The 25,173-nt window shown below is 32.8% G+C and overlaps 2 protein-coding genes across 2 annotated transcripts; both read right to left on the minus strand.

Annotated features, from left to right (window-relative positions):
- Positions 1 to 15,404: 15,404 nt before the first annotated feature.
- Positions 15,405 to 17,564, minus strand: LOC11424039 (non-specific lipid-transfer protein 5). Its single transcript, XM_003605256.3, has 2 exons — positions 17,155 to 17,564; positions 15,405 to 15,653 (listed from the first exon to the last, which is right to left on the minus strand). Exons 1-2 carry the CDS (start codon positions 17,499 to 17,501, stop codon positions 15,593 to 15,595), a joined length of 408 nt encoding a protein of 135 aa, XP_003605304.1. The 5' UTR covers positions 17,502 to 17,564; the 3' UTR covers positions 15,405 to 15,592.
- A 5,499-nt stretch (positions 17,565 to 23,063) lies between these two features.
- LOC120579844 (uncharacterized) lies at positions 23,064 to 24,379 on the minus strand. The gene is made up of 4 exons (XM_039832521.1): positions 24,033 to 24,379; positions 23,752 to 23,848; positions 23,362 to 23,653; positions 23,064 to 23,238 (listed from the first exon to the last, which is right to left on the minus strand). Exons 1-3 carry the CDS (start codon positions 24,229 to 24,231, stop codon positions 23,518 to 23,520), a joined length of 432 nt encoding a protein of 143 aa, XP_039688455.1. The 5' UTR covers positions 24,232 to 24,379; the 3' UTR covers positions 23,064 to 23,238; positions 23,362 to 23,517.
- Positions 24,380 to 25,173: the final 794 nt, after the last annotated feature.

Consider the following 25,173-nt stretch of genomic DNA (forward strand, 5'->3'; position numbering starts at 1 on the left):
TTGATCATTAGATAGATATTTTTTAGAGAATAATTATTAGATAGATAGTAGGCATTTTTATGGCCCAAAAATAATACAATACAATGATAAAAATTGATAAAAAAAAACATACAAATGTTTATAAAAATTGATAAGAAACATATCAGAAGAAAAAATGAACAACCATTTCATCCATTAATGTGTAGGGGCTTAGTTATAATAGTAAAATTCTATGGTAAAGTCATGTAAATGACTTTTTTGGTGAAATTAAATGACCAATTATTGAACATTTGTGTATTTAATCCATGTAACGTCATATTATATGGTGTATTGCACATTTTTCCATAAAGTGTTTCATTAAATCTTTACTTATTGCAATTATGTTCTTGATTAAATCAAAATTAAACATATATATTCTCATTTGTGCACTAAGATTTATGTTCCCCTTAATATTTTGTATGAGGACTGGTTTGTAATAATGTAAAATTTAGTTTTAGAGTGATCCACCAGGACACTAGTTAACATGACGTTGACAATTATATTATTGGTTAAACAAAATAACTTTTTCAAAAAAGTCAATTTTTTGACTTCACCGTAAAACCCCCCTAATTACTATAAGTATGTGAACAACTTATTTTCTCATTTCAGGCACACAATCCATTTAGAGAAAATCTAAAACCCAATACAATTAATACGACCTGCCTTTGGGGTAATATATATATATATATGGTTTGCTAGGATACACCCACTAGTTTTTATTAACGTGTGTTTTAGTAAAGATATAACTAAAAAGTTGTTAGATACACCTTAAGGTGAATGTTGCTACAACACACCTTCTAAAAAATAAGTGGGTGTATATTAGCAACTCCTATAGGCATTTGCTAGGATACACCCACTTATTTTTTAGAAGGTGTGTTTTAGCAAGTTATAAATAAAAAGTAGTTAAATACACCTTAAGGTGTAACTTGCTAAAATACTCTCACATAAAAACTAGTGGATGTGTTCTAGCAAATCCATATATATATATATATATTGCTTGTCTTAATGTACTAATGCTAATGCAAATATTGAGTTTTTTATTTTTAATAACTAACAAATATTGAGTTGTTAACTCAGTTTTAGTGACGATCTAAAAAAGCACGGATTTTCCTAATATAACTTTAAAATTTTCTCTTTTAACACCCAAAAATTACGTAAATAACATCGACGGTAGTTAACTGCCATTAGTCTACAACGATTGTTAACAGCCGCTTGCTAAATCAGAGTAACGACAGTGAACTCCCGTTGCTGGTAGCTTTCTATCATTACGCTAGACTCTTCCACCGCACACTTCATTCACCACTTTCAATCCCTCTTCCATACAAAACCCTAAATTACGAGTTTTCAGTGCAAAATCTTGATCTCAAATAATTGGAGAAGGATTGCTAGAATATTTCTACACTCATTTAACGTCAATAAACATGTATTCCATACTTTAATCCGTTTACATTGTTCAAATTATCTGCTTTATTTTCTTTTTCGAGAGCCTACACCAAATAACATTCAAATGCCTATGGGAGCCAACAATTGTTGACTGTGCCCAATTTTGAAATTTTGATGCCTTTTTTCTTTGCATTGAGTCATTGGATAAGTTATTGATAATTGTTTTTTCCCTATGTTTGTGATAGATGAAATAAAAATAGTCATTGGAAGGTCACACATATAAGTGAAGGAGTCAAAGTTTGAACCCCGATCACGGCATCTGGTCTAATTATTTCTTGTTTAATATTTAAGAGCGTGATGCCACCAAAATGAATCCTTAACATTACTTAATAATCTAAAAAATATATATTAGTTTGCTAAACCTTCTATTTAGTTGTTGCCTTTTTTTTTTTTTTTACGATAAAGACAATTAATTTCATTAACGAAAATATGATAATAAATCAAATGTCAAGACTGCATAAATACAAGGCTGAGTTTCTTCGATCCACATGCAATCTAAATTATGAAAAAAATATTTAGCCAAATAATGAACTGCTTGTTGGTTTCACGCCTAATAGGCAAAAAAAATAAACAACAAAAACTAACATTAAAACTAATACAATCTCCAATTTTATAGCCAACATAAGTAGGAGATTGTTGACGAACATTCAACGCCAAAACTACATTAAGAGCATCCGATTCTGCTATAAGATTCAGAAAAGACATTTCTTTCGCAAATTTCAAACCCTTCCGCATAACTAAAGACTCTGCAACCTCTAAATCTTGTAATGAAAATATTTGACTGGAACCCGCAGCAACGACGACAACTTCATTATCTATCACCATTAAGCTTATAGAAACTACTGCATCAACATTAAGCTTATAGAAACTACTAAAAGGAGGTGTTCAATGAACATCATATATTGAAAAAATTGGACATCCACTTAGTGTCTCCATCATCGTTGTACGTACTATTAAAATTCACAATAGAACTTTGTGCCTTTTGAACAGTGGCAACATCAACATCAATCCCTTCAAATCATTTCTTATTTCTAGCACTCCATAACTAATAACGCAAGGCCAAAATATGGACTATAATATCCTCATTGGGATCAATAAATATTTTTCTCCAACTACAGCCGAAAAGGTACGTACATAAAATCATGCGAATTAAATACCACATCTATAGAGGAAGCAAACCATATCTACTTTGACGAATGACACTCATGTAGAAGTGTGAAATTGTCTCATATGATGTCCACAAAGAACACATATAATGGATTGCTACTTATTTATTTTTTCAAAAAGATCATATTTAACCGGTAATATTTCTTGTAAAATCCTTCAAGAAAAATGGATGCGTGCGTGTCAAGGTGCCAAAAAAAATGCTAGATAATTGTAAGATACTACCTCCGTTCCTTTTTAATTGTCACTTTTGCATAATTTTTTTGTTTCTAATTTAGAACACATTAAATGTTGTTTTGTCTTTATTACCCTTGATTATTTATTGTAGAGAAAGAAGTAAATGAACTGAGATATTAAATGATGAAGATTATTATAGGAAAAAGATGAATTGTTGCATCAAAGGTAATAAAAAGTATTTGTTGTCTTGGTTTGTGTAAAAAATTCAAAAGTGACAATTAAAAAGGAACGAAGGAAGTAACATTTTAAACTCTCCATCTTTTTTTTTTTTTTTTAGCTAAACGACATTTTAGTGTTTAAGCAAAACAAATGTTGTAACCACCTAAAACGACTTTTTTGTTATTAAGACAAACTTGGAATGTGATAAATACACTACAACAAAACGCGTAAATTCCGACGGCTAGTTTTTGCTTATTGAGGCGGTTTTAGCCACCATTATGAACTACACTGGCAGTTTCAAAACTGCCGCAAGGTATAAACTGGAAGTTTGCAGTTGACCGCCTTTACAACGGCCGTAATACACAATGTTTAAAATGGCGGCTAATTTTTTGTAATTAGGGGCAGTTTTAACCGCCGTAATTCTCGCTTTTCGATTAAAAAAAGAAACTGGGAATTATTGTAGTTTTACATGCCACAAATGCCATTTTATACGAAATAAATTAATATAAACAATGATCATTAGATAGATATTTTTTAGGGAATGATTATTAGATAGATAGTACGCATTTTTATGGCCCAAAAATAATATAATACATTGATAAAAATTGATAAAAAAACATACAAATGTTTATAAAAATTAATAAGAAACATATCAGAAGAAAAAAAAGGAACAACCATTTCATGTAGGGGCTTAGTTACTATAAGTATGTGAACAACTTATTTTCTCATTTCAGGCTCACAATCTATTTAGAGAAAATCAAAAACCCAATACCATTAATACGACCTGCCTTGGGGGTAATAGATATATGTTGTTTGTCTTGGTGTACTAATGTTAATGCAGAATTATCATTTTTTTTTAGATAGACGAAATGGCAAAGCCATTATAAACTCACACATACAAGTGGAGGTATCAAGGTTCGAACCCCGATCATGGCATCTGACATAACAATTTCGACATTTTTACGAGTTGATCTAGGACTTCTGGATGTAGAATTACCATTTTAACAAATATTGAGGTTTTTTTAATGACTAACAAATATTGAGTTGTTAACCCAGTTTTAGAGACGATCTAAAAAAGCACGGATTTTCCTCATATAACTTTAAATTTGCTCTTTAACATCCAAAAAATATGTAAATAACCTCGCCGGTAGTTAACTGCCATTAGGCTACCGCAATTCTTAACTGCCGCTTGCTAAATCATAGTAACGACAGTGATCTCCCGTTGCTGGTAGCTTTCTATCATTAGGCTAGACTCTTTAAGTGATTTCGCAATAAGATTCAGAAAAGACATCTCTTTTCCAAATTTCAAACCCTTCTGCATAGCTAAAGATTCTGCAACCTCTAAATCTGTTAATGAAAACACTTGACATGACTAGTAGCAGCGGCGACACCTTCATTATCTATCCCCACAACACTAATACCCCACTTACCCCATCCATTAGACCTACTGCATCAACATTAAGCTTACAGAAACCACTTAAAGGAGGTGTCCAATGAACATCAGATATTGAAAAAATTGTACCTCCACTTAGAGTCTCCATCATCGTTGCACGCACTCTTAAAATTCATCACAATAGAACTTTGTGTCTTTTGAACAATGGCAACATTAACATCAATCCCTTCAAAACATTTCTTATTTCTAGCACACCATACCTAATAACGCAAGGCCAAAACATGGATTATAATATCCTCATCGGCATCAATAATATTTTTCTCCAACCACACCTGAAAAGGTACATACATGAAAACATGCAAATTAAATACCACACATAAAGAGGAAGCAAACCATATCTACTTCGATGAATGACACTCATGTAGAAGTGTGAAGTTGTCTCATTATGATGCCAACAAAGAACACAAAATGGATCACTACTACTTTCTTTTTTCAAAAAGATCATATATAACCGGTAATTTTTCATGTAAAATCCTTCAAGAAAAATGGATGCGTGCGTGTCAAGGTGAAAGAAAAAAAAAAACTAGATATTTGTAAGATAACATTTTAACCTCTGTTGTTTTTTTTTTTAGCAAAACGAAATTTTAGTGTTTAACCAAAACAAATGTTGTAAAACAACTTTTTTGTTATTAAGACAGATTTGAAATGTGATAAATACACTACAACAAAACGCATAAATTTCGAAGGCTAATTTTTGCTTATTGCAGCGAGTTTAGCCGCCATTATGAACTACAGTGGCGATTTCAAAACTGCGGCTAAGTGTAAACGGGAAGTTTGCTGTTGACCGTCTTTACAACGGCCGTAATACACAATTTTTAAAACGGCGGCTAAATTTTTGTAATTAGTGGCAGTTTTAACCACCGGAATTCTCGCTTTTCGATATTTTTAGGGATGATTATTCGATAGATAGTAGGCATTTTTATGGCCCAAAAATAATACAATACATTGATAAAAATTGATAAAAAAAAAAAACATACAAATGTTTATAAAAATTGATAAGAAACATATGAGAAGAAAAAATGAACAACCATTTCATCCATTAATGTGTAGGGGCTTAGTTACTATAAGTATGTAAACAACTTATTTTCTCATTTCAGGCACACAATCCATTTAGAGAAAATCTAAAACCCAATACAATTAATACGACCTGCCTTGGGGGTAATATATATATGTTGCTTGTCTTAGTAGTGTACTAATGCTAATGTAGAATTACCATTTTTTTTTATAGATAGACGAAATGACAAAACCATTATAAACTCACACACGTAGAGGTATCAGGGTTCGAATCCCGATCATGGCATCCGGCATAACAATTTCGGCATTTTTACCAATTGAACTAGGACTTCTGGATGTAGAATTACCATTTTAACAAATATTGAGTTTTTTTAATGACTAACAAATATTGAGTTGTTAACCCAGTTTTGGAGACGATCTAAAAAAGCACAGATTTTCCTCATTTAAAATTTTCTTCATATAACTTTAAATTTGCTCTTTAACATCCAAAAAATAAATAAATAAGCTTGACGGTAGTTAACTGCCATTAGGCTACCGGGATTGTTAACAGCCGCTTGCTAAATCATAGTAACGACAATGAACTCCCGTTGCTGGTAGAAAATTATCTCTTTTGAAATACAGTTAACTGCCATGATGACAAACAGAACAGTGCCAATCCCTATTAAAATACACATGAAATGGAAAAGATAGAAAATTCAAAATATTGTTAAATCAATGATGGTAAAATGAATTAATTATGGGTATACATACAAGAACAAAGAAAAGTTGAAAGATTGTGCAGGCTAAGTATCGACCCCAACAGAACATGTAAACTGTCCACTTATTAGCAGCTTCGGCATTGTCTTCACATTATTAACAGAAGCCACGCCTTTTTTTTTTTTTTATCTCCTTGGGAGAACGAAGTCAATGCCAATTGCCAACAATTCAATTGAAACATAACAAGAAATGCCTACAAGATATGAAAGAATCACAAATAAAAATAGAATCATTACTAAAAATTTCGAGAGCATATTAGAAAGGAGAACCCATATATTGAGCATTATAGCAGCCACTTACGTCAAAAAAATCAAGAAAATCAATATGCAAGGAAAGTTTCTCAAATTTACCAAACATGGCTAGCTAAATCAAGGTAAGGATGCCATCTTGAAGTCATTCCCTTACCCACTTCATGTAAAAGGCAAGTAGTCAATATATGCAATTTGCAATATAAAAAAGCTTGGAATTAAGTATAAAATTAATTCCGTCTATATGCGGCACCATTTGTATCTTGTTTCGTCCAAACCTGCGTCTTGCGGGGATGACGTTTAATAATATTTGTCGATTAAAAAAAAGTATAAAATTAATTCCAATAAACTACTTTCTTCGTCAGGGGCGCATGAGTGCTATTCTGCATGCCCGGGGCACGGCGCCTGGCTCACTCCCTGGGGTGCATCAGTGCATTTTGTCGCGCGTATTCGCCTTTTTATTCGCCTTTTTCTTCGCCTTTTGGGTGTTTGCTTTGATATAACTTGTCTTGAGACTTGGAATATAATTTATCCTTCTTGTAATGTCTTTAGAGGCCTCCTTAATCTTCTTTCATTGTCTTCCCAAATCTTCAAGATGTTGTGCTTTGCCGATTTTCATGATTTCTTCTTGAATTACATAAAAAACACCTTGGAATTACTAGGTTTCAGGAAAACTAAAATTAGATGACTCGAAATGAAAACATTACAAAATATTATGACAATCATATGCAGTTTTTCTAAAACTCCTTTATCTTGAATTAAAACTAAATAAATATGACTGAAAGTGGATCTAACACAAGCAAAACTAAAACCTTCTTCTACAACCCCATTTTCAAAATATTTAGCGTAGTTATCAATTTTGAGGTATTTGCAGAAATGATTTAATTAAAAGTGGATGTAACACAATCACTCCTTAAATTTATGATTTATATTTTAATTTGAAAAAAATGGTTTGCGATAACCAAATTAAAAGAAAATTTAGCGTAGTTATCAACTTTAAAATATTTACATAAACTAAAATTGAATTTAATGCAATCACTACTTACTATATATATATAAAACCTTATAATGACCATCTCTATTTTGATTTTTTTTCTCTCCAAAACTTCCTCCCTTTGAATGGTAAATTCTCTCTCTATTTATAGATATCAAGTCTTTTGAGATCAAGTTAAAGTTGAAGCTCGGAGATTAAGGTACCGTTTGATCCGACTTTTTTTTTTCTTCAGCATCTCTACATTTTTAAGAAGAAGCTAGGCCAAACACTATATCAATAACGTGTGGGAACAAAATGTGTTTAGCAATAATAACCCTTAAGAGTTTTGAAGATAACAAAGTATTAAAAATTGTCAATTAGATACGCTAATATTTGTTCAAGTGTACAAGACTATAGACAAAATTTGTCATCTGAAATTGATTCTGAAAGAACAAATAAAGAGCAAGAATATCAACAAAAAGAGAAGCTTAAAGAATCTGAAGAAAACTGCGTCTGAAGTTTGAAGTGCTCCTGAAGACAAAGTGCTTATGAAGTGATGACGTCATCAGAAGCAAAGTTCATCAGAAGCTATGTATCACCAGAAGCTGCAGTTCATCAAGAGATGGAGCTCAAGTTTTCAAAACCTGTTTCAAGGACTCTAACTCGCCTAAAAATTACGGAAGACTGGAAGAGTGTGGCAACGGCTAGTTTGAAATGCATTGGATGCTAATTCTTCAAAGAGCGTTGACATAGTATGTTTGCACGAAGTGTACAACCACTACTTCCACTACTCTGTTTTTGTCTCTGCTACAAGACAAGAAAAACAGCTATGCCTGCAAACAATGTTTATGCACATTGGGAACACATTTGAAATTGATCCTTCATAGGACAATAACCATATCAGGCAAAGGATCAATGGTGATTTATAAAAGCTTCTAACGACTCTATTTTGGATGTGCTGGCAATTCAACGTCTCTCTCAGACCTCTATGTAAGGAACTGAAGACACAGAGTATCTCAAGAACAATATACGCATCAGCTAAGCAAAAACTCTGTTGAAATTGATCTTCACTCCAAAGTTCACTTAGAATTTCTTTACAAAGCTTACATCTTAGGAATTCTAGAATCTTTAGAGTCTTTATCTGATTTGTATTGTGAACACCACTGATTGTATATCAAGTGTTCAATCTCAAACATTTTTCATTGTAATTCTGTTTGAATTTAGAAGTCTCTTGCAGTTGTGCTTGAGCAATAGAAGTCTCTTGATCTTGTTCTTGAGCATAGGATGTCTCTTGCAGTTGTGCTTGAGCAATTTGAAGTCTCATACTAAGTTTAGTATTGAGCATTTGTAATCAGATATTACATAGTGAACTCCTCTTGGAAGTGCAAGGGGGACAGGACCGACTTCCGGTTTGTGGAAGGAACCTGTATAAATTGCATGTGTCTTGCTTCTCTCTTTCTCTATGTTTTTATCCGCTGCATCTAGTTCTGAACATTTATTCAGAAGTAGAACTCTATCTGCTTCTGAACTACTTGTTTTAGTCAGGAGAAAAAGAAAAGAAGAAAAAGCTAACACAATTCAACCCCCCATTCTTGTGTTTTTCTCACCTTCATAACGTACCTTCGAAAAAAAGTACTTTTTTTAGAATGCATAAAATTGAACGGAACGAGCTTTAATTAAAAGTTGTTGAATGCTACTTCAAAAAACTACTTCTCCGTAATTTATTTCACAAGCATCTCTATTCATTTCACGCAGGCAACCTTTTCTTTTATTTTTTAATATTATATTTCAATTTGTTTTTTCTTCCATTTTTTTTTGAACCGGTTCATATAATTTTTTTTAAAGGAGAATCAATTTAATTTTATTATCTATTTCTGAAAGAGTTTTCTTATCTTTTTATCACTTATATATTTAATTTTAATATCGTTTAATTATCAAAACCTCACAAATATCTCCATTAAAATGAATCTTAATTTATGTCTCCATTTTTTAGAATTTTGTGGAGGAGATTAATGATGTGGGAAAACAATAAAATTAAACATATTATCGCTTATTTTTAGAAATTTTTAAATCTGCCCGGGCAAAACTAGGATACTATTTCCTTTGTGGAATGGATTAAAAATATTATTAAGTAGGGTGATAATGAAACAAATAAGCTGATTATAGCTATTTGAAATGAGATTTGGTTTATTGGAAATAAAAGATGTTTTGAAGGAATTAATGTGCCAGATCCAGATGTGAGCTTGACACATGCAATGCTAGCGGTTCAGCAGTACAATAATTCCAGTGAGATACAGATGCAAGTGCAAAATCAAGGTTGTCCCATACATACGTACATCAAATGTGCGATGGACTGTCCCTCCACCCGGCTGGTATAAACTCAACACCAATGCAGCTAGACAGAAGGAGGATGGAACATGGGGACTGTCGGCGATTGTTAGGGACTTTGAGGGTGTTGTTGTTGCCACAACATGTTGGAAAACATCGATTCTGACAAATTCTGATATGGTTGAAGCTATGGCGATGAAAAAAGGTGTGGAATTCGCAAAGGATATGTTATTTTTGAACGTGCTTGTTGAATCCGATTCGCAAAATGTGATATCGGGTGTCACGGATTCCCAATCGCCTCTTTCATACATGGGTAACATTGTTGATGATTGTAGACTTTTAGTTTGTCATTTTCAAAATTTACATTTTGTGCACATTAGGCGTGAGGCCAAGGTTGCGCATTATTTAACAAAATATGTATCATCTCATCATGAGAATGTATGGATTAAAAATGCTCCCAATTATATTGATGTTGTCTTGGCGTTTGATTTATTGCCAGACACGTTATAATGAAATTTTTTTCCTTGTAAAAAAAAAAACACGTTTCTTTTGTAATGGGTAGGAGTACAAAGAGCAAATTTTGTATGATCACAAGATTAAATGTATAGTGCTTATACAAACTAAGAAAGACCCCTAAAATATATAGCATTGTAAGTATAAGAAACACATAAAGTTGTCAGAAAATTTTATATTTTCATTCCATTGCCAAGCATTCATACTGAAATTTATAATATTGTGTTTTTATTGTTCATTTGTTCATTAAAAGTTGTAGAAAATAAACAATACACTTACCGAGTACAATGAACGTTGGAGGAAACCGGAAATGGGAGCAGGGTCAGGCCCGGCCTTGAGGGTGTGCAAGTTGCTCAAACTTCTTGTACCATTGTCTTGGAGCCTGCTTCAAGCCATATAGACTTTTCTTCAAGCGACACACAAGGTGTTATTTGCCTGGTTCAATGAAACCTTCAGGTTGCTCCATGTAGATTTCTTCCTCTAGGTCTCCGTGCAAGAATGCTGTTTTAACATCAAGTTGTTCTATCTCTAAGTCTAGTTTTGCAGCTAGACCAAGGATTGCTCTAATGGATGTCATCTTCCCCACCGATGAGAATATTTCTTCAAAATCAATGCCTTTCTTTTGATGGCACCCCTTCACGACTATTCGTGCTTTGTATCTGGGATTTGGGTTGTTCTCTTCAGACTTAAGTTTGAACACCCATTTATTTTTCAATGCCCTCTTTCCATTTGGCAATTTTACCAGGTCATACGTCTCATTCTCCTTTAGGGATTGCATCTCTTCTTCCATGGATTACAACCATTTTTCTTTATTGGTTGTCTCTATGGCTTCCATGAAGCTTTGAGGTTCCCCTTCCTCAGTGAAGTTTACATATTCACCTGAGAAGTATCTTCTTGATGGTTGTCTAGATCTCGTTGATCTTCTCAATTGAGGTTCTTGTTCCATCTCAACATCCTCATCTGCCATCTGCTCTTCATGCATTGCTTGATTTTGGTCTATATGATCAGGCTCATCCATCTGATTGGGTTCTGTTAGCTGATCACGATCGTAATTCATCTGAGGAATCTCTCCCCCTGAATTGTGTACCACAATGGCCTTTGGCTTATTAGATTGAATGTCGTGGATTGTCTAATCTTCATAGAATACCACATCTCTGCTTCGAACAAGCTTCTTAGTAGCAGGATCCCATAATCTAAAGCCAGGTTCATCTCTTGGTGAACCAAGGTATATGCACTCCTTCGTCTTAGCATCTAGCTTTGCTCTTTCATCTTTTGGAACATGGACAAATGCCCTGCATCCAAAGACTCTCAAATGACCATAGAAGGCTTTCATTCCATACCATACTTCATCTGGTATCTCTCCATTTAAAGGTCTTGAAGGAGACAAATTTATCAAATCAACTGCAGTTCTCACTGCTTCACCCCAAAATGATTTGGGAAGTTTTGCTTGAGAAAGCATGCTTCTGACTTTCTCTACAATCGTTCTATTCATCCTTTCAGCTACTCCATTCATCTGAGGAGTCTTGGGAGGTACTTTCTCATGTCTTATTCCATTAGATTTACAGTAGGTTGCAAATTTCCCTATATACTCTCCACCATTATCTGTCCTTAAACATTTCAGTTTTCTTCTAGATGTCCGTTCTACAGAGGCATGGAATTCTTTGAAAACCTGAAGAACTTGATCTTTCCTCTTCAATGGATACACTCACACTTTTCTAGAGTGATCGTCAATGAAGATAACAAAGTATTGTGAGCCACTAAGAGACCTTTCAGATGTAGAGCAAACATCTGAATGAACAAGATCTAAGATATGCTTTCTTCTTCTTGCATCATCTGATCTTTGAAAGGATACTCTGTGTTGTTTGCCTGCTAGACAATCTTCACAGGATTCAAGTGGTTGACCCTTGATGTTTGGAAGATGATTCTTAGCAAGAATATCCAAACCTTTCTCGCTCATGTGGCCAAGTCGTTTGTGCCACAATTCCTTGCTCTTGTCTTGAGATACATTGATATCTCCCTTATTTATCTTTCCCTGCATCATATACAGAGAGCCTTCCTTTTTACCACGAGCAATGATCATACTTCCCTTACTGAGCTTCCATCTACCAGCTCCAAATTGGTTTATCATCCCAGCATCATCTAACTTTCCTGTTGAGATAAGGTTTAGACGCATGTCTGGAACATGTCTAACCTCCTTCAATACGAGCTTACAAACATTCTCTGTAACCATAGTCACCTCGCCAATGCCAACAATTTTGCTTGTGACTTGATTGCCCATCTTGACCATACCAAAATCTCGTTTTTGATATGATGAGAAGAATTCTTCATGAGGGGTTACATGAAAGGATGCTCCTGACTCAATTATCCAAATGCAGTCATCAGACACTAAATTTAGATAGCTCTCCTCTTCAACAAGAAAGAAATTCTTGTTAGTTCTGTCGTGGTTCCATCTTCTTTATTCTTCTTTTGGTTTATCAGATCTGGATGGACTGTTCCAGCCTGTTGATCTCTCTTCAAGAATCTGCACTCAGGTCTTTTCTGACCTGGTTTGCCACAATAATAACAACTTGGTCTTGTGCGGGACTTGGATCGAGCTTGTGATCTCCCACGACCACCTCTTTCACGATTCTTACTCCTTCCTCTATTATCAACAATATTTGCTTCGAAATGGTTGTTGAAGCCTCTTTCCCTCCGTCTTGATTCTTTTAGTAAGGAATCTGTAACAGAATCCATCACAAGTTTCCCATCTAGAGCAGAGTTACTGAGAGTGACGACTAGAGTGTCCCAAATCTCAGGTAGAGAACTTAGGAGTAGAAGAGTTTGCAACTCATCATCTATCTTCATGTCAGCCTTCGTTAGTTGATTCACAATACCTTTGAAGGTATTCAAATTCTCAATCATGTTTTGGCCATCTGAGTACTCCAATTTCACAAGTCGTCTAACAAGGTGGGATTTGTTCCTTGGCGTCTTCTTTTGAATCAAGGATTCAAGTTTTGTCCATAACTCATACACACTGGTATAAGTTGAAACATGCTCGAACAGACTTCTGTCGATGTATTTTCTAATCATGGCTACTACCTTCCGGTTATGAAGCTGCCACTCGGTATCGGTCTTCTTCTCGGGTTTATCCTTTCGGGTGATTGGCTCATGAAAGTCTTTGCAATACAAGTGGTCTTCCATCATCAGCTTCCAATATGAGTAGTTGTCAGCAGTTAGCTTGAACATATAACCAACTGCCTAATATCGTATACTAGAAAAAAAATATGAGTTCGTGAATAGTGCACTAGGAAAGTTCCCAGGAAAGAGAGGTGGGTCAATAGACACGCTTAAATATCAAGTCTTTCCTTGCCAGAACTCCTAGACATGCAATATATCACTACCTCAATTTATTTCTAGCGACAAGAAATTTCTTTTTTGATGTGGAAGATCAAACAATGTTGCAGCCACAGAGCATACTAAGAATTATCTTGCAGATACGACACCTCACAGTCCCAAAGCAACCAGGCTCTGATACCACTGTTGGTAAATGCCTGCATAATTTCCTTCCTCCGTGAACTCAAAATAGGCACTAGCGGAAACGTGAAATATAAGCGTAATGACACAAAGAGAATTTTAGCGTGGAAAACCTTCTCAATGTGAGAAAGGGAAAAACCACGGGACCCTTGGGCCTCTTAAAAAACTTCCACTATAATGATAATGGGAATACAACAACTTCACCCTTAGGTGGATCTCACTATAATATATCTCTCAATTTGTAAGGAACACTCTCACAAATTGGCTCACTATTTCTCTCAAAAGAAAACTCTCTATGAAGATGACTTCTCTCTTGAGCAAGGCTCTCTTTCTCTCTTGCTCTTCTCTTGTGGTGTTTTTGAATGCTTGCTCATGGTCCTATTTATAAGAGAAGCCAGCCAAAGTTGCCTCACATGCATGAAGACATTTGTCATTTGCCTTTCATGCAAAACACCAAGTGTCCCTTGCAATGCATGCACCACACCAAGGGTCCCTTGCATGCACCACAACACATGCCACCCATACACTACACCATGTATCTTACTACTTGTCATCACATACTACCTTCCATTTTGTCAAAGTATGCTGTACATGTGGCAATGGTTGGATCCCACAAATAAGTGTTTAGAGATTAACTTCGGGGGATCTTTTAGTAAGAGAAAGGTCATTTGGTGGATGGAGGATTCCTTTAGATGTCGTACTCACGGTTCTACTCTTTTTTTCGAAGCAAATCCTACAAGGAGCCAGAAGTACTTGCCAATTTCGGGATTCCATTAAGCACTAACGACGGCATATGGGTTGTCCATGACACTCTGGAAGAGGGTTCAATTTTATTGATCTACTTATGGATTTGAATGTACCTTCATATAGATGGGAGCTCCACCTGAGAATTGGAAAGTCTTGCCCCTTGACGTGGATGGCCAAATATATAGTAGATTGGAGAGGTGTGCATTCCATATGCACGAAATTATGTTTAAAGATATGCATAAGCATTAAGCATAGTCCGGATTATGAAATCCGAACTCGTCCGGATTATGAAATCTGAACTGTAAAATGACATTTTTAAAAATTTTACAGGGTGCATGATATATTGGGAAAAGTTCATATCCCACATCGGATAGATAAGACTCTTGATAAGAGTTTATATAGAGGAGACAACTCTCATCTTAAGAACCGGTTTTTAAGGATAAGTTTAGCCTCCAATTTCATTATGTTAGTCCTCCAATTTCATTACGTGAGACTACCACAGGATGGGAAAAGTAATTCTCCTTTTCTAATGCGCTTGACTTTTTCTCGTTTTTGTAGCATGTGCTTGGTTTTTTAGAGTACATTGTGTACTCCTGACTCTCTCTTTTCTAATCTTACATATTATATTTTTCATTAGAAAAAACATATTTTACTAGCACTTTGGCTAATTTTTTTTTTTTTTTATGTTTATTACTCATGTTTTTCTTAGCCTTTTAGTTCTAAAAAAAATCATTTACCTTCTAAAACTCTCTGGAGAATTTAGTAAATGGAATATTGGGCGACAAAGTTCCTATCTTGATTTGATTGTTTGAACAAAAATTAAACAAAAATAGAATCATTGTTAACAATTGTTAACGAATTTATCGAAAAACTTTCAAATTGGAAACCCATATTATTTTTGAGCTAATAATATGATGAATAATTCTTAAAAAAAAAAAAAAAATGATGAATAATCTGAAACTCAAATTTAAATAAGAGTGTTGGGTTGTATTTAAGATGAGCCTCCATCAATCTTTTAAAGCATTGTCATATAGTAGTGAGAATGTTCCCCGATCGTGCATTAGCCACAATTTCCTCTGCCTTGATTCTGCAAATATAACCAATAAAGAAAACAATAAGTCGTAATTAATTCCCAATTTTCCTTTGCAAATATAAATTAATTAACTATTTTCCTAATTTTTAAATGGGTTTTTCTATCATGTACAAATTTGCACATGTTAAGAAATTTAAAATAGTAACTTTGCATTGGAAGTTGAACATTTTGTATTAAATATATAACTTTTTGTTAAATAATTGTTGGTTTCAATAAAAACTTGCTACTTTTAGTTACCTTAACATGTGCAATATTGCACATGTTAGACAAACCTTTTTTAAATAAACCCCACATAAGATTAAACCAATCAATGTGAGTTTCCGTGAGCTTAGCTCACTTGGTAAAAGATAATATTTAATATATATACGAGTCGGGGTTCGAATCCCAGACACCCCACTTATTCTCCTTCAAGGTGAATTTCTACTTGATTAGTAGTGACTTTAATCTTAAATTTTATAAATGTTATAACATGAAATTAACTAATTATCTCTTAAAAAAAAAACATGTAAAAATAATATTAATTATATCACTACCAACTTTCTTGATTATCATGATTTGGTCTTATGGGTCCTAGATTTAAGGATAGAGTAGAAATGCTTAGATACTTGTTAGAAGAAAAAAAAAATTAAAAAAAAAAAAAGTTTGATCTTAAAAATGGTGGATTCAATACTTTAAAACTTTTAAAATAGACTTTTTGTTTAGTGTTTATCTCAAAGGCAACTGCTGGCGCTAGTCCATAAAGTAGGGAAATGCCAATATGACGAATTATTCTTAAAAGATCTACTAACTATGAATTATTCTTAAAAATAAAATCGATTAGGCTTAAATGCATTTTTAACTCATTTACTTTTAAAAAGTTGCGATTTGGACCCCTGACAAAAAAAATATCAATCTAACTTTACAAAACATTGCAAAATTATTGAGAAGATGTCACGTGTCAAAAAACAGGGAGCCAAAATCGCAATATTTTATAAAAATAATAGGGCAAGAGAGCTTATTTTCTCCTAAGGATAAAGGGGTGAAAGAACATATTTCCATATAGATAAAGGGTCAAAAGAACATATTTTCCTAAATATAGATGGTGAAATTGTTATTTTTTTGTTAGATGTTCAAAATCGTAATTTTTTAAAATTTAAGAGGTCAAAAATGCATTTAAGTCTAATTATGAATTAGTTCAAAATAGCCTATAACAAAGAATTTCAATTACAGTTAGTATGACAAGGCAATTAGATCTCAGACATAAAATTTCAATAGTTAGGGCATGTTTGGTTAACCAACTTATTTACGGCTTATAACACAAATATTTGTTATCCTAAGCACATTTGCATAAGCTTTCATAAGTTATTTTTATTGAAAAAGATAAAATAAAGTTAAATTCTTTTTTAATATGCTATAAGTTGTTTTTATAAGCTATATTGGAGAACTTATGAAAATAAATATCGAAAAAAACTAATGAAAATTGCCATAAGCTGCTATAAGTGAAATTTAAACGTACTTAGCACATTCTGCATTGGGGTTAATCTTGTAGTGAATCTTAGCCTCACATAAGCCAAAAAGTCTATCACCTTTATCCACATCAAGATGAAAAATATTACTAGCAAGTTGCTTCAAGCAGCTACAAGTTTCCCTACGATCACGTTTGGTGATGGCAGCATCATCAACTTTCTTTACTGCATTACAACAATCTGGCTCAATTTCTGGAAAGTCAAAGTCAGTTAAAAGATAAATAAAGCATGGTTTAATAATATCAGCTGTATCATAGCAGTAAATTATAGCTTCTGCATAGGTGCAAACAAACATGCATATCACCAAAACCACACATGCAACATTCATGTTTGCCATTTATTTTCTAAAATGGAAAATTCATAACACAATATTGAAATGTGTTAATTTGTTTCGTGAGCGTAAAGTGTTAGAGGGTGTGGGCTTATGTATAAAAGATAAGATAAATGTGATATTCGACATTTAAAAAAAATAAGGACCACATGATCATTATCATTTTTGGAACACATGTTTATTATCTTTTAACTATAATTTCCTACTTTTAGAAATAAGGAGCACAATCCCCGTGAGCTTACCTCAGTTGGTAGGGATATTGCATATTATATGCAGGAGCTGGGGTTCGAACCCCGGACACTTCACTTCTCCACAATTAAATTGTGTGAGCTCTAACCACTAGACTACTTGACCAAAAGAAATAAGGAGCACATGATCATTATTTTTTTTTTCAACCATATTGTTCATGGTTCAAATTTCTACTTTTGACTATAAGGACCACACATGAGATTTAAAGGATACAATTATATGCATTTTATGGAGAAGTGATCTCAAAAAGCTCCCTTCTAAAGCCACCATGTGTTTTGATCACTCCATTGCTGCCTAGTTTAAGATTTAATGTTTGTGTTGGAGTATATCATATGGTTTTCTTCACTCTCTCACTAGAAATTTCGCTCTCCCATCTCACTAGAAAACCCTCTTTGCTTACAACCTCCCATCCTCTTCTCCTCCAAATCCAAACCACAAAGGACACAATGTAGACCTTCAGACGGTGGTGCGCTTGCATGCTTACGATGTCATCACCCCCACCCTCTTGCTGAGTCGTCAGTGTTTACGGCGACTTGGTCGTGAAGGGGATAACCGTGGCGGCAATGTAGTGAAATTTGGATTTTTCGTTTATGACCAACAACTTTACACATTTATGATGTTGGACTAAAAAAAATATCACAAAGAAATTTATGGATTTTAGCAAATACCTTATGATTTGGTGAATATTGAAGTGAACATTGAGGATAAAGACCATGCTATACAATTATTGTGTTCATTAAAAGTATCCTTTGAGCACTTCAAGGATACCATGTTTAATGTAAAGAAGGAATTGTCACCATGGAGGATGTCCAAGTGATGTTGAAGTTACAAGGTGAAATGCATAATTGATGTATGCGTGTGGAAAATTAGGTGGAAACTCTGTTTGAGGTGGGAGTATTCCACTAGTAGGACTATGAGGATACAACAAATGGTTAGACATGAATGATAAAATTATACAATCCTCGCGTGTTATGCTTTATTTGGGAGGAACAAAATTCTTTAAGAGGACGAAGAGGCACAATTTGAGGGTTGAAAAATGTATGGTGCGACTTATGAGATTACCTCAAATGCTATAATTATTAATTTATTTTGGCCCTTCACAAAATTTTGTGACACTCCACCACCGATTAGAAATCACACTATAAAAAAATTTGTAGCGTTGAAAAATATCACTAAATAACGAAAAATGTTACTAGTAGTAACATTTGATCATTTTTTCTAATTATCGGATAGAATTAAAAAAATGTTAGTTGTTATCTCTGTAAGCTTAACTTATGGTTGGCAGAGACATTACATAATATATGTAAGGGTCGACTTTCAAACTTTCTACACTTCACCTATTCAACTTTAAATGACAGATTTCTAGTAATTAAGTTAATTGATTTTTATTTTTTTTATTTACATTTTTTGTATCATCATTAGTAACAACAAAAATAATGTTGCCAACTCGTAAGTTTTGCAACATATCGCATATTTATAATTTTTATATAAACTTCATTCAGATTTGGTGAAACAGTCTAACTTGAACACTCCAAATATGTTCTCATATAAATATTTTGAAATTGAATATCATAATAGAAATGCACTGTGCAATACAATTTCAATTATATATTAAAATGATCACATCACATGTTTTCATCTAATGCATGTACTCTATATATAATTCTCATCTATACTATTCTTATTCTTGCATCCAAATTGTGAGTACAATCAAACTCCATATATCCACTCAAGAGGAAGGAGAATAAAAAGACAATCCGGCCTGCAGGAGATCAAAAAATGCTTACAATTAGGTTTCCAAAAGGACATAAAGTTAGGTTGTCAAAAAATGATTATATTTATATATTTTAACAAGTCTTTTAAAATATCATCATGCTCATAACTTAGATGATTTTAAATGTGCAACAGTAAACTTTGAGTAATGACATCTAATCAAGATTACTTGACGCAAGTTCTTTTAGGCTTTTTTTGGATGGCTCCTCCGACTTATCAGAAGTTGAGTGGTGGGCAAATCTGATCGTTTGATGCTATAAATCATCGTTGACTGCTTTTTTTTATCTTTGTTGGTGGTGTTGAAAAATTGATTGTTGTTGATTTTTCCCCGGTTGTATTTTTACTTTCACTTTGGTGTAATTGTTGGAACACTAGTGTATATTGGCATAAACTTGGAGTATACTAGTTGTTATGTGGAGACTTTGGAATGTAAACACAAGGATGTAGAAACTAGTGTAAAGCATGAATTGAAAATTTTATGTCCCACATTGAGTAGATCACACACTCTAGTAGTGTTTATATATGAGGGATATCACCTCCAAGGGTGTGCCCTTGGGGTACCCACTTTTGTGAACGGAGTGAGCGCTAGCCAAAAATTATATAACATGCGCGCGACGCCGCCGCCGTCCGACCGGGCTTGGGTCAATAAAGAAATAATTTTTTGGCGCTCAGAAAATGGAAAAAATAATTTTTTATTTGCCGCTCCGAGATTCCCGCACGCGGAGGACCAAGTCTCACACGTTTTTCACACGCGCAAGCTTCCGCTCCACGTTTCCGCGTCATGGTTACCGTTACGTGGGTCGTGGGCTGGGTTTGGCGGGTCGCGAACCGGGTCGGAGGAGAAAACGAAGTCGAATCCCCTCTATAAATAGAGAGCTCGGGATTGGTATTCTTCACTCCAAAACCGAGAATCGAATCCTCTTCTCTGGTTTTCTCCCCTTCTCATCTCCCGCGGTTTGTGTTGACGAACCGTTCTTTTCTTCCTCCTTCTTTGGTTTCTCGAGTGGTATATATTAGAGTGGTTTTTTCGAAACTTTTCGAAACCATATTGAGGTGTTATTCTCGAGCGATTTCTGGCAGTGCAGCCTTTAATCGTACAGTAAGAATCTGGGCTGTTTTATCCTAGAGACGGTGCGGTTGTTAGTCTACCTTGCACAACTTAGGTAGTGCCACGAAACATCTTAAAGTAGGCGACCTGGTCGTGACTCTCCCTGGTAATAGTTTCAAACCTCCGTCGTAATTTTCAAATTACAAAAACAATAGTAATACTTAAGATCTAATCCCCTATTTATTTATAATATATTTTGCCATTAAAAAAAAACTTGATAAAAAAATAGTCCACAAGAGAATATTTAATAAACTAATGACCTATTCATATTAGCAATTCTAGGATTTTACCAATTGTCAACTTCCTCATCCTTTTCATGATCCAGCAACTACTCAACTCCACTAGGCCCCTTTGCTTGCAATTAGGGGTGGGTAAAAATAACCAAAAACCAATTCGAACCAGTTAAACGAACTGAACCGTATCAAAATTAACTGAACCATACCCACTCCTACTTGCAACTGCACATTGGCAATCAAATACTGTAAGTATGCCAAAGCAGTAGCATCACCTCGTATTTCTTTGTTGAAGCCAGGAATAGGGCACACATACAGCAACTAGTCTTTATTTTTTTTTTGAGTAATCTAGTCTTTGTTTTTCAAATATTAACTAAAAAGCACCTAAATATTTATCAACAATCCATAATCACATAAACCAAATCAAATTTCATCTACTACAAAATTAGCAAACCAAAGTAGATGATGATCCATACAATTGTATTTGCACAACAATTTAGTAGAAAATTTTGCCAGATGTAGAGTGTAAACTAAATTTACATCATTAGGTGAAGTGTCCTAGTAAAAGAAGGTTAAGAAAAAAAAATCTAGTATTGAACTTTTCTCTGTAGGTGAGGATTCTTTCCTATGCAACGGAAAGGTTATACACACATAAATCAACAAAGCAACTAAACACAAACATTACATATAGAAAACTAAGTTCTATAGAAAATTGATTTTTTTTCTAGTAGTATAGTAGTTGGAGCTCACACATTTAAATGTGGAGAAGTAGGGTGTCCGGGGTTCGAATCATACCCCCTGCATAAATTATGCAATGTCGGTACCAATCAAGCTAAGCTTACTAGGACGAAAATTGATCTTTAATACCCAAATATAAACCCATAATTAAATCTTTTCACCAAATCAAGCGAGTATAACTCATTGAACTATTAGGGTCCAAAATTAAGTTAAATAGGCTTTAAAAGTAGGGGTATGAATACTATTGGGATAGTTTAGTTAAACATGCCGACGTACAAATTTCCTATCAAGTCAATAAGATGAGTGTACCTCAGCTCATTTCAAAATTTCAAAATAATGAACTTTGAATTTTGCTCTTTACCAAAAGGTTCTGCTCATTCCCAAGTGAAATGTCGAATATACTTTTACGCAAGTTAAGTCACATAGCGTGAGTTAACTTATGTCAGTTATGATGTTAGCGTGACTTAAATCACACAACGTATATATACTAGTGTAACGCCCCGTGCCAAGCACGGGATATATTTTATTTAAATTTTTTTAATATGATTTAAATTTTAACAAATTTTTTAAATATCATTGTTTTTGTTTCTTTTCATCCATAATTTTGGCGTTATGTGATATTTTATCTTCGTATTTAAAATTGAACAATAAATAATCATTTATTGAGATCAAAAAGTTAAATTTTATAGATAACTATTTTTGTGAGAGTGATAAAATAATCAATAAAAGTACAATTAAACCCAAAAGATAAAAACACTCTAAATAATTAATATATTTCTAAAAAATTAACTAATTAGTAAGAGTTTGTATTAACTTTGGTTTGTCAGTCATTCAATATATCAAATGGATATGATTACCTATGTTTTAATTTTTCACTCTTAATAAAAATATTAATTTTTTACTTAATCACAATGATCTCTATGATCACAATTATAAATTAAAAAAAAACCTAAATTCAAAATTTTAGTTACATCTATTATTTTTCTTGGTTTCATAAATAATATTCATTGACATTACTTTTTTAATTTATGAAAATAAGCACATTTTTGAATAAAATTTACCTCATAAATATATGTATATTTTGTATTTCATTAAAAAAAATGAATTTTTATGTTAAATTTTGAATATAAAAAAAAGCATTAACAAATCATGTTTGATTTTATATTTGTGAACAAAAAATAAGTTTAAAACACAAAAATATTTTTAATATAATAGGTTATCGCTAATTATTCACATTTAGGGAAATTTAATTTTTGTATTTATTTTAGAATTTGTGTAAAGTTTAAGACATAAGTAAATTGTAAATTGAAAATATGGAAACTAATTTTTTTTTTATTGAAGTGTCAATACATGCAACGAAAACAATTTGTTCAATTGAAAATTGAAATTCCCAAGACAATAAAAGAGGTGCCTTGCATCAATATACAAAATAACATTGTACCAAAAGGTGTACAAACTTTACCAAAATAGACTTGTAATAAAAAAAATAAAAAAAATAAAAAAAACCTTATTAACATTCTTTAACTCCTCAATAGTGGTCCTAGGAGTAAGTAAGAGAAACTCTTCATTTACAAGTATGCGAGATGAATTTGGTAATTGGATCAATCCCGATGCAGGAGAATTTGTATTTGCACTAAGAAAGCTATAATAAAAAGTATCAATCAATAATATTATAACTTAAGAAGAAAAAAATGTTATATTAAAAAAAAATATATATATATATATATATATATATATATATATATATATATATATATATATATACCTTTTCCTTAGTTCCTTTGTTTCACCAATTTCAGGATTGAATGTGATTCTAGTGGAAGAAAATGCATTTTGCAATGCTGGTTTTCCTATCATTAAGATTCAAAAGTATATGAATCAAGTATATATATTCGTATAAACAAACAATCACAATTGCTAGTCATAAATTATTACCTTGAAACAATTTAACTTTTGCCAACATAATGGCTACAACAACATTTTGAGATTCACCGGACGATAGGAAAGAGCTCAGCTCTTCAACATACTCTCCAAAAAGAGTACATTTAAAACGATACCTATTTAAAATTGTCAAAGATTATACAAATATTAATAAAAATACTATAATACAGGTCTTGAAAAATTAGAATTACAAAAAAAAAAAAATCAAACCTACCCATTTGAATCCAATTCAATGACATTCATTTTAGTTTTTACACCATCTCTTTCGTACTCTCTTTCAACTCCAACTCCAGTCATGACTCCAATTACATCTGCATATATAACACACATTAAAATATCGATCAAATTACTATTTATTATTAAAAGAATATAACATACAATTGAATCATATTAAACAAAACATTTTATTAATTCAATATATAAATTATTGTGTTATTTTTGTAAGCAAAAATAATATTAAAAAAAATCTACATGAAGAAAATTATAGTCACTTACCTACCAAGAAGTTGTTGTCGTAAGATTCATTGAAAACATCATATGCAGATGTAAACGAATACACGTTTGTTGGGACCAAAACAGTTTTAGATAGTTTGACTTTTGTGTTGATTGTGAAATTCAGTTTGTATTCATTGCGTGATGGTCGATACGAACCACTGTTGCTAGCAACATCAAATGAGGAAATCGTGAACACCATTCCCTCTTGGAGTTGCTCCTTGGACTTGTAGATCAATGTTCTTCGTATAGACGCACCAATTCGATCACCCTAGATAAAAGAGATGAGAACATTATACTTTAAACAAAAAAATACTAAAAAAAACAAAAAAGAAAAACGATATGAAAAAGGTACCTTTCGATCCATTAGAACCAACTCCATGGAAAATGATAGTTTTTTATTTTTGTAGTCTTGAACAAACCAAGCACGAACAACCCTCACAACCATGTCCACGATTGTTTTCTTGGCGAAACATTAGAGTTGAAGTCGTGTTTCATAGACATTTTCCTTTGCAATAGAAAAATTACAGAAATAGTTTAAAATATAGATATCAGAGCACCAGAGAACAGAAAACGAAAAACTATATTTTGTGATTGTTGTGTACTCATACCCAAAAACTCTACTATTTATATAGAAAAATAGTACCATAACGGTTAATATCAATTAATTATCAATTTGACCGTTTTAAAATTAATATTATCAACGTCTTTAATATTATAAAACGTGCATTAAACGATTAAATTATATTTCATGTAACGTACAAAAAAAATTAACTTCATAACATTTGAAATTTAATTTAATATTTAATAATATCTTATAAATAATTATGTAATATAGTTTTGTAACAAACAAAAATTAATTATATAACCTTAAAAATTAATTAATAAAATTAATTTTTTTAATTAGTAGGTTAATGCCTTAGTGTAACGTCCCAAAATTCAAAATATAATTTATTCAATTTATTTATTATAATTTTGTAACCAACCAAATTTTTAATGTTACATATAAATGTTAATTGAATACTAATTAGATTAATAATTATTTGATTTGTAACGTTCAAATTTTTATTGTAAAATATAAATTTTAATCGAAACAGTAATTATATTAATCATTATCTGATTGTAACCAACTATTTACTTTATG

This window comes from Medicago truncatula, chromosome 4 (assembly GCF_003473485.1).
Source record: "Medicago truncatula cultivar Jemalong A17 chromosome 4, MtrunA17r5.0-ANR, whole genome shotgun sequence".
NCBI lineage: Eukaryota > Viridiplantae > Streptophyta > Magnoliopsida > Fabales > Fabaceae > Medicago > Medicago truncatula.

What these genes read in the sequence shown, in the direction of transcription:
- LOC11424039 (XM_003605256.3), bottom strand. Translation starts at nt 17,501, where the DNA reads ATGGCAAACATGAATGTTGCATGTGTGGTTTTGGTGATATGCATGTTT. An exon ending in CCCAATGCAGAATGTGCTAA is followed by an intron (nt 15,654 to 17,154) that starts GTACGTTTAAAT and finishes TTATATTTGCAG; the next exon opens with AATCAAGGCAGAGGAAATTG.
- LOC120579844 (XM_039832521.1), bottom strand. Translation starts at nt 24,231, where the DNA reads ATGGTGTTCACGATTTCCTCATTTGATGTTGCTAGCAACAGTGGTTCG. An exon ending in CGACAACAACTTCTTGGTAG is followed by an intron (nt 23,849 to 24,032) that starts GTAAGTGACTAT and finishes TTATATATGCAG; the next exon opens with ATGTAATTGGAGTCATGACT. An exon ending in ATTGAATTGGATTCAAATGG is followed by an intron (nt 23,654 to 23,751) that starts GTAGGTTTGATT and finishes AATTTTAAATAG; the next exon opens with GTATCGTTTTAAATGTACTC.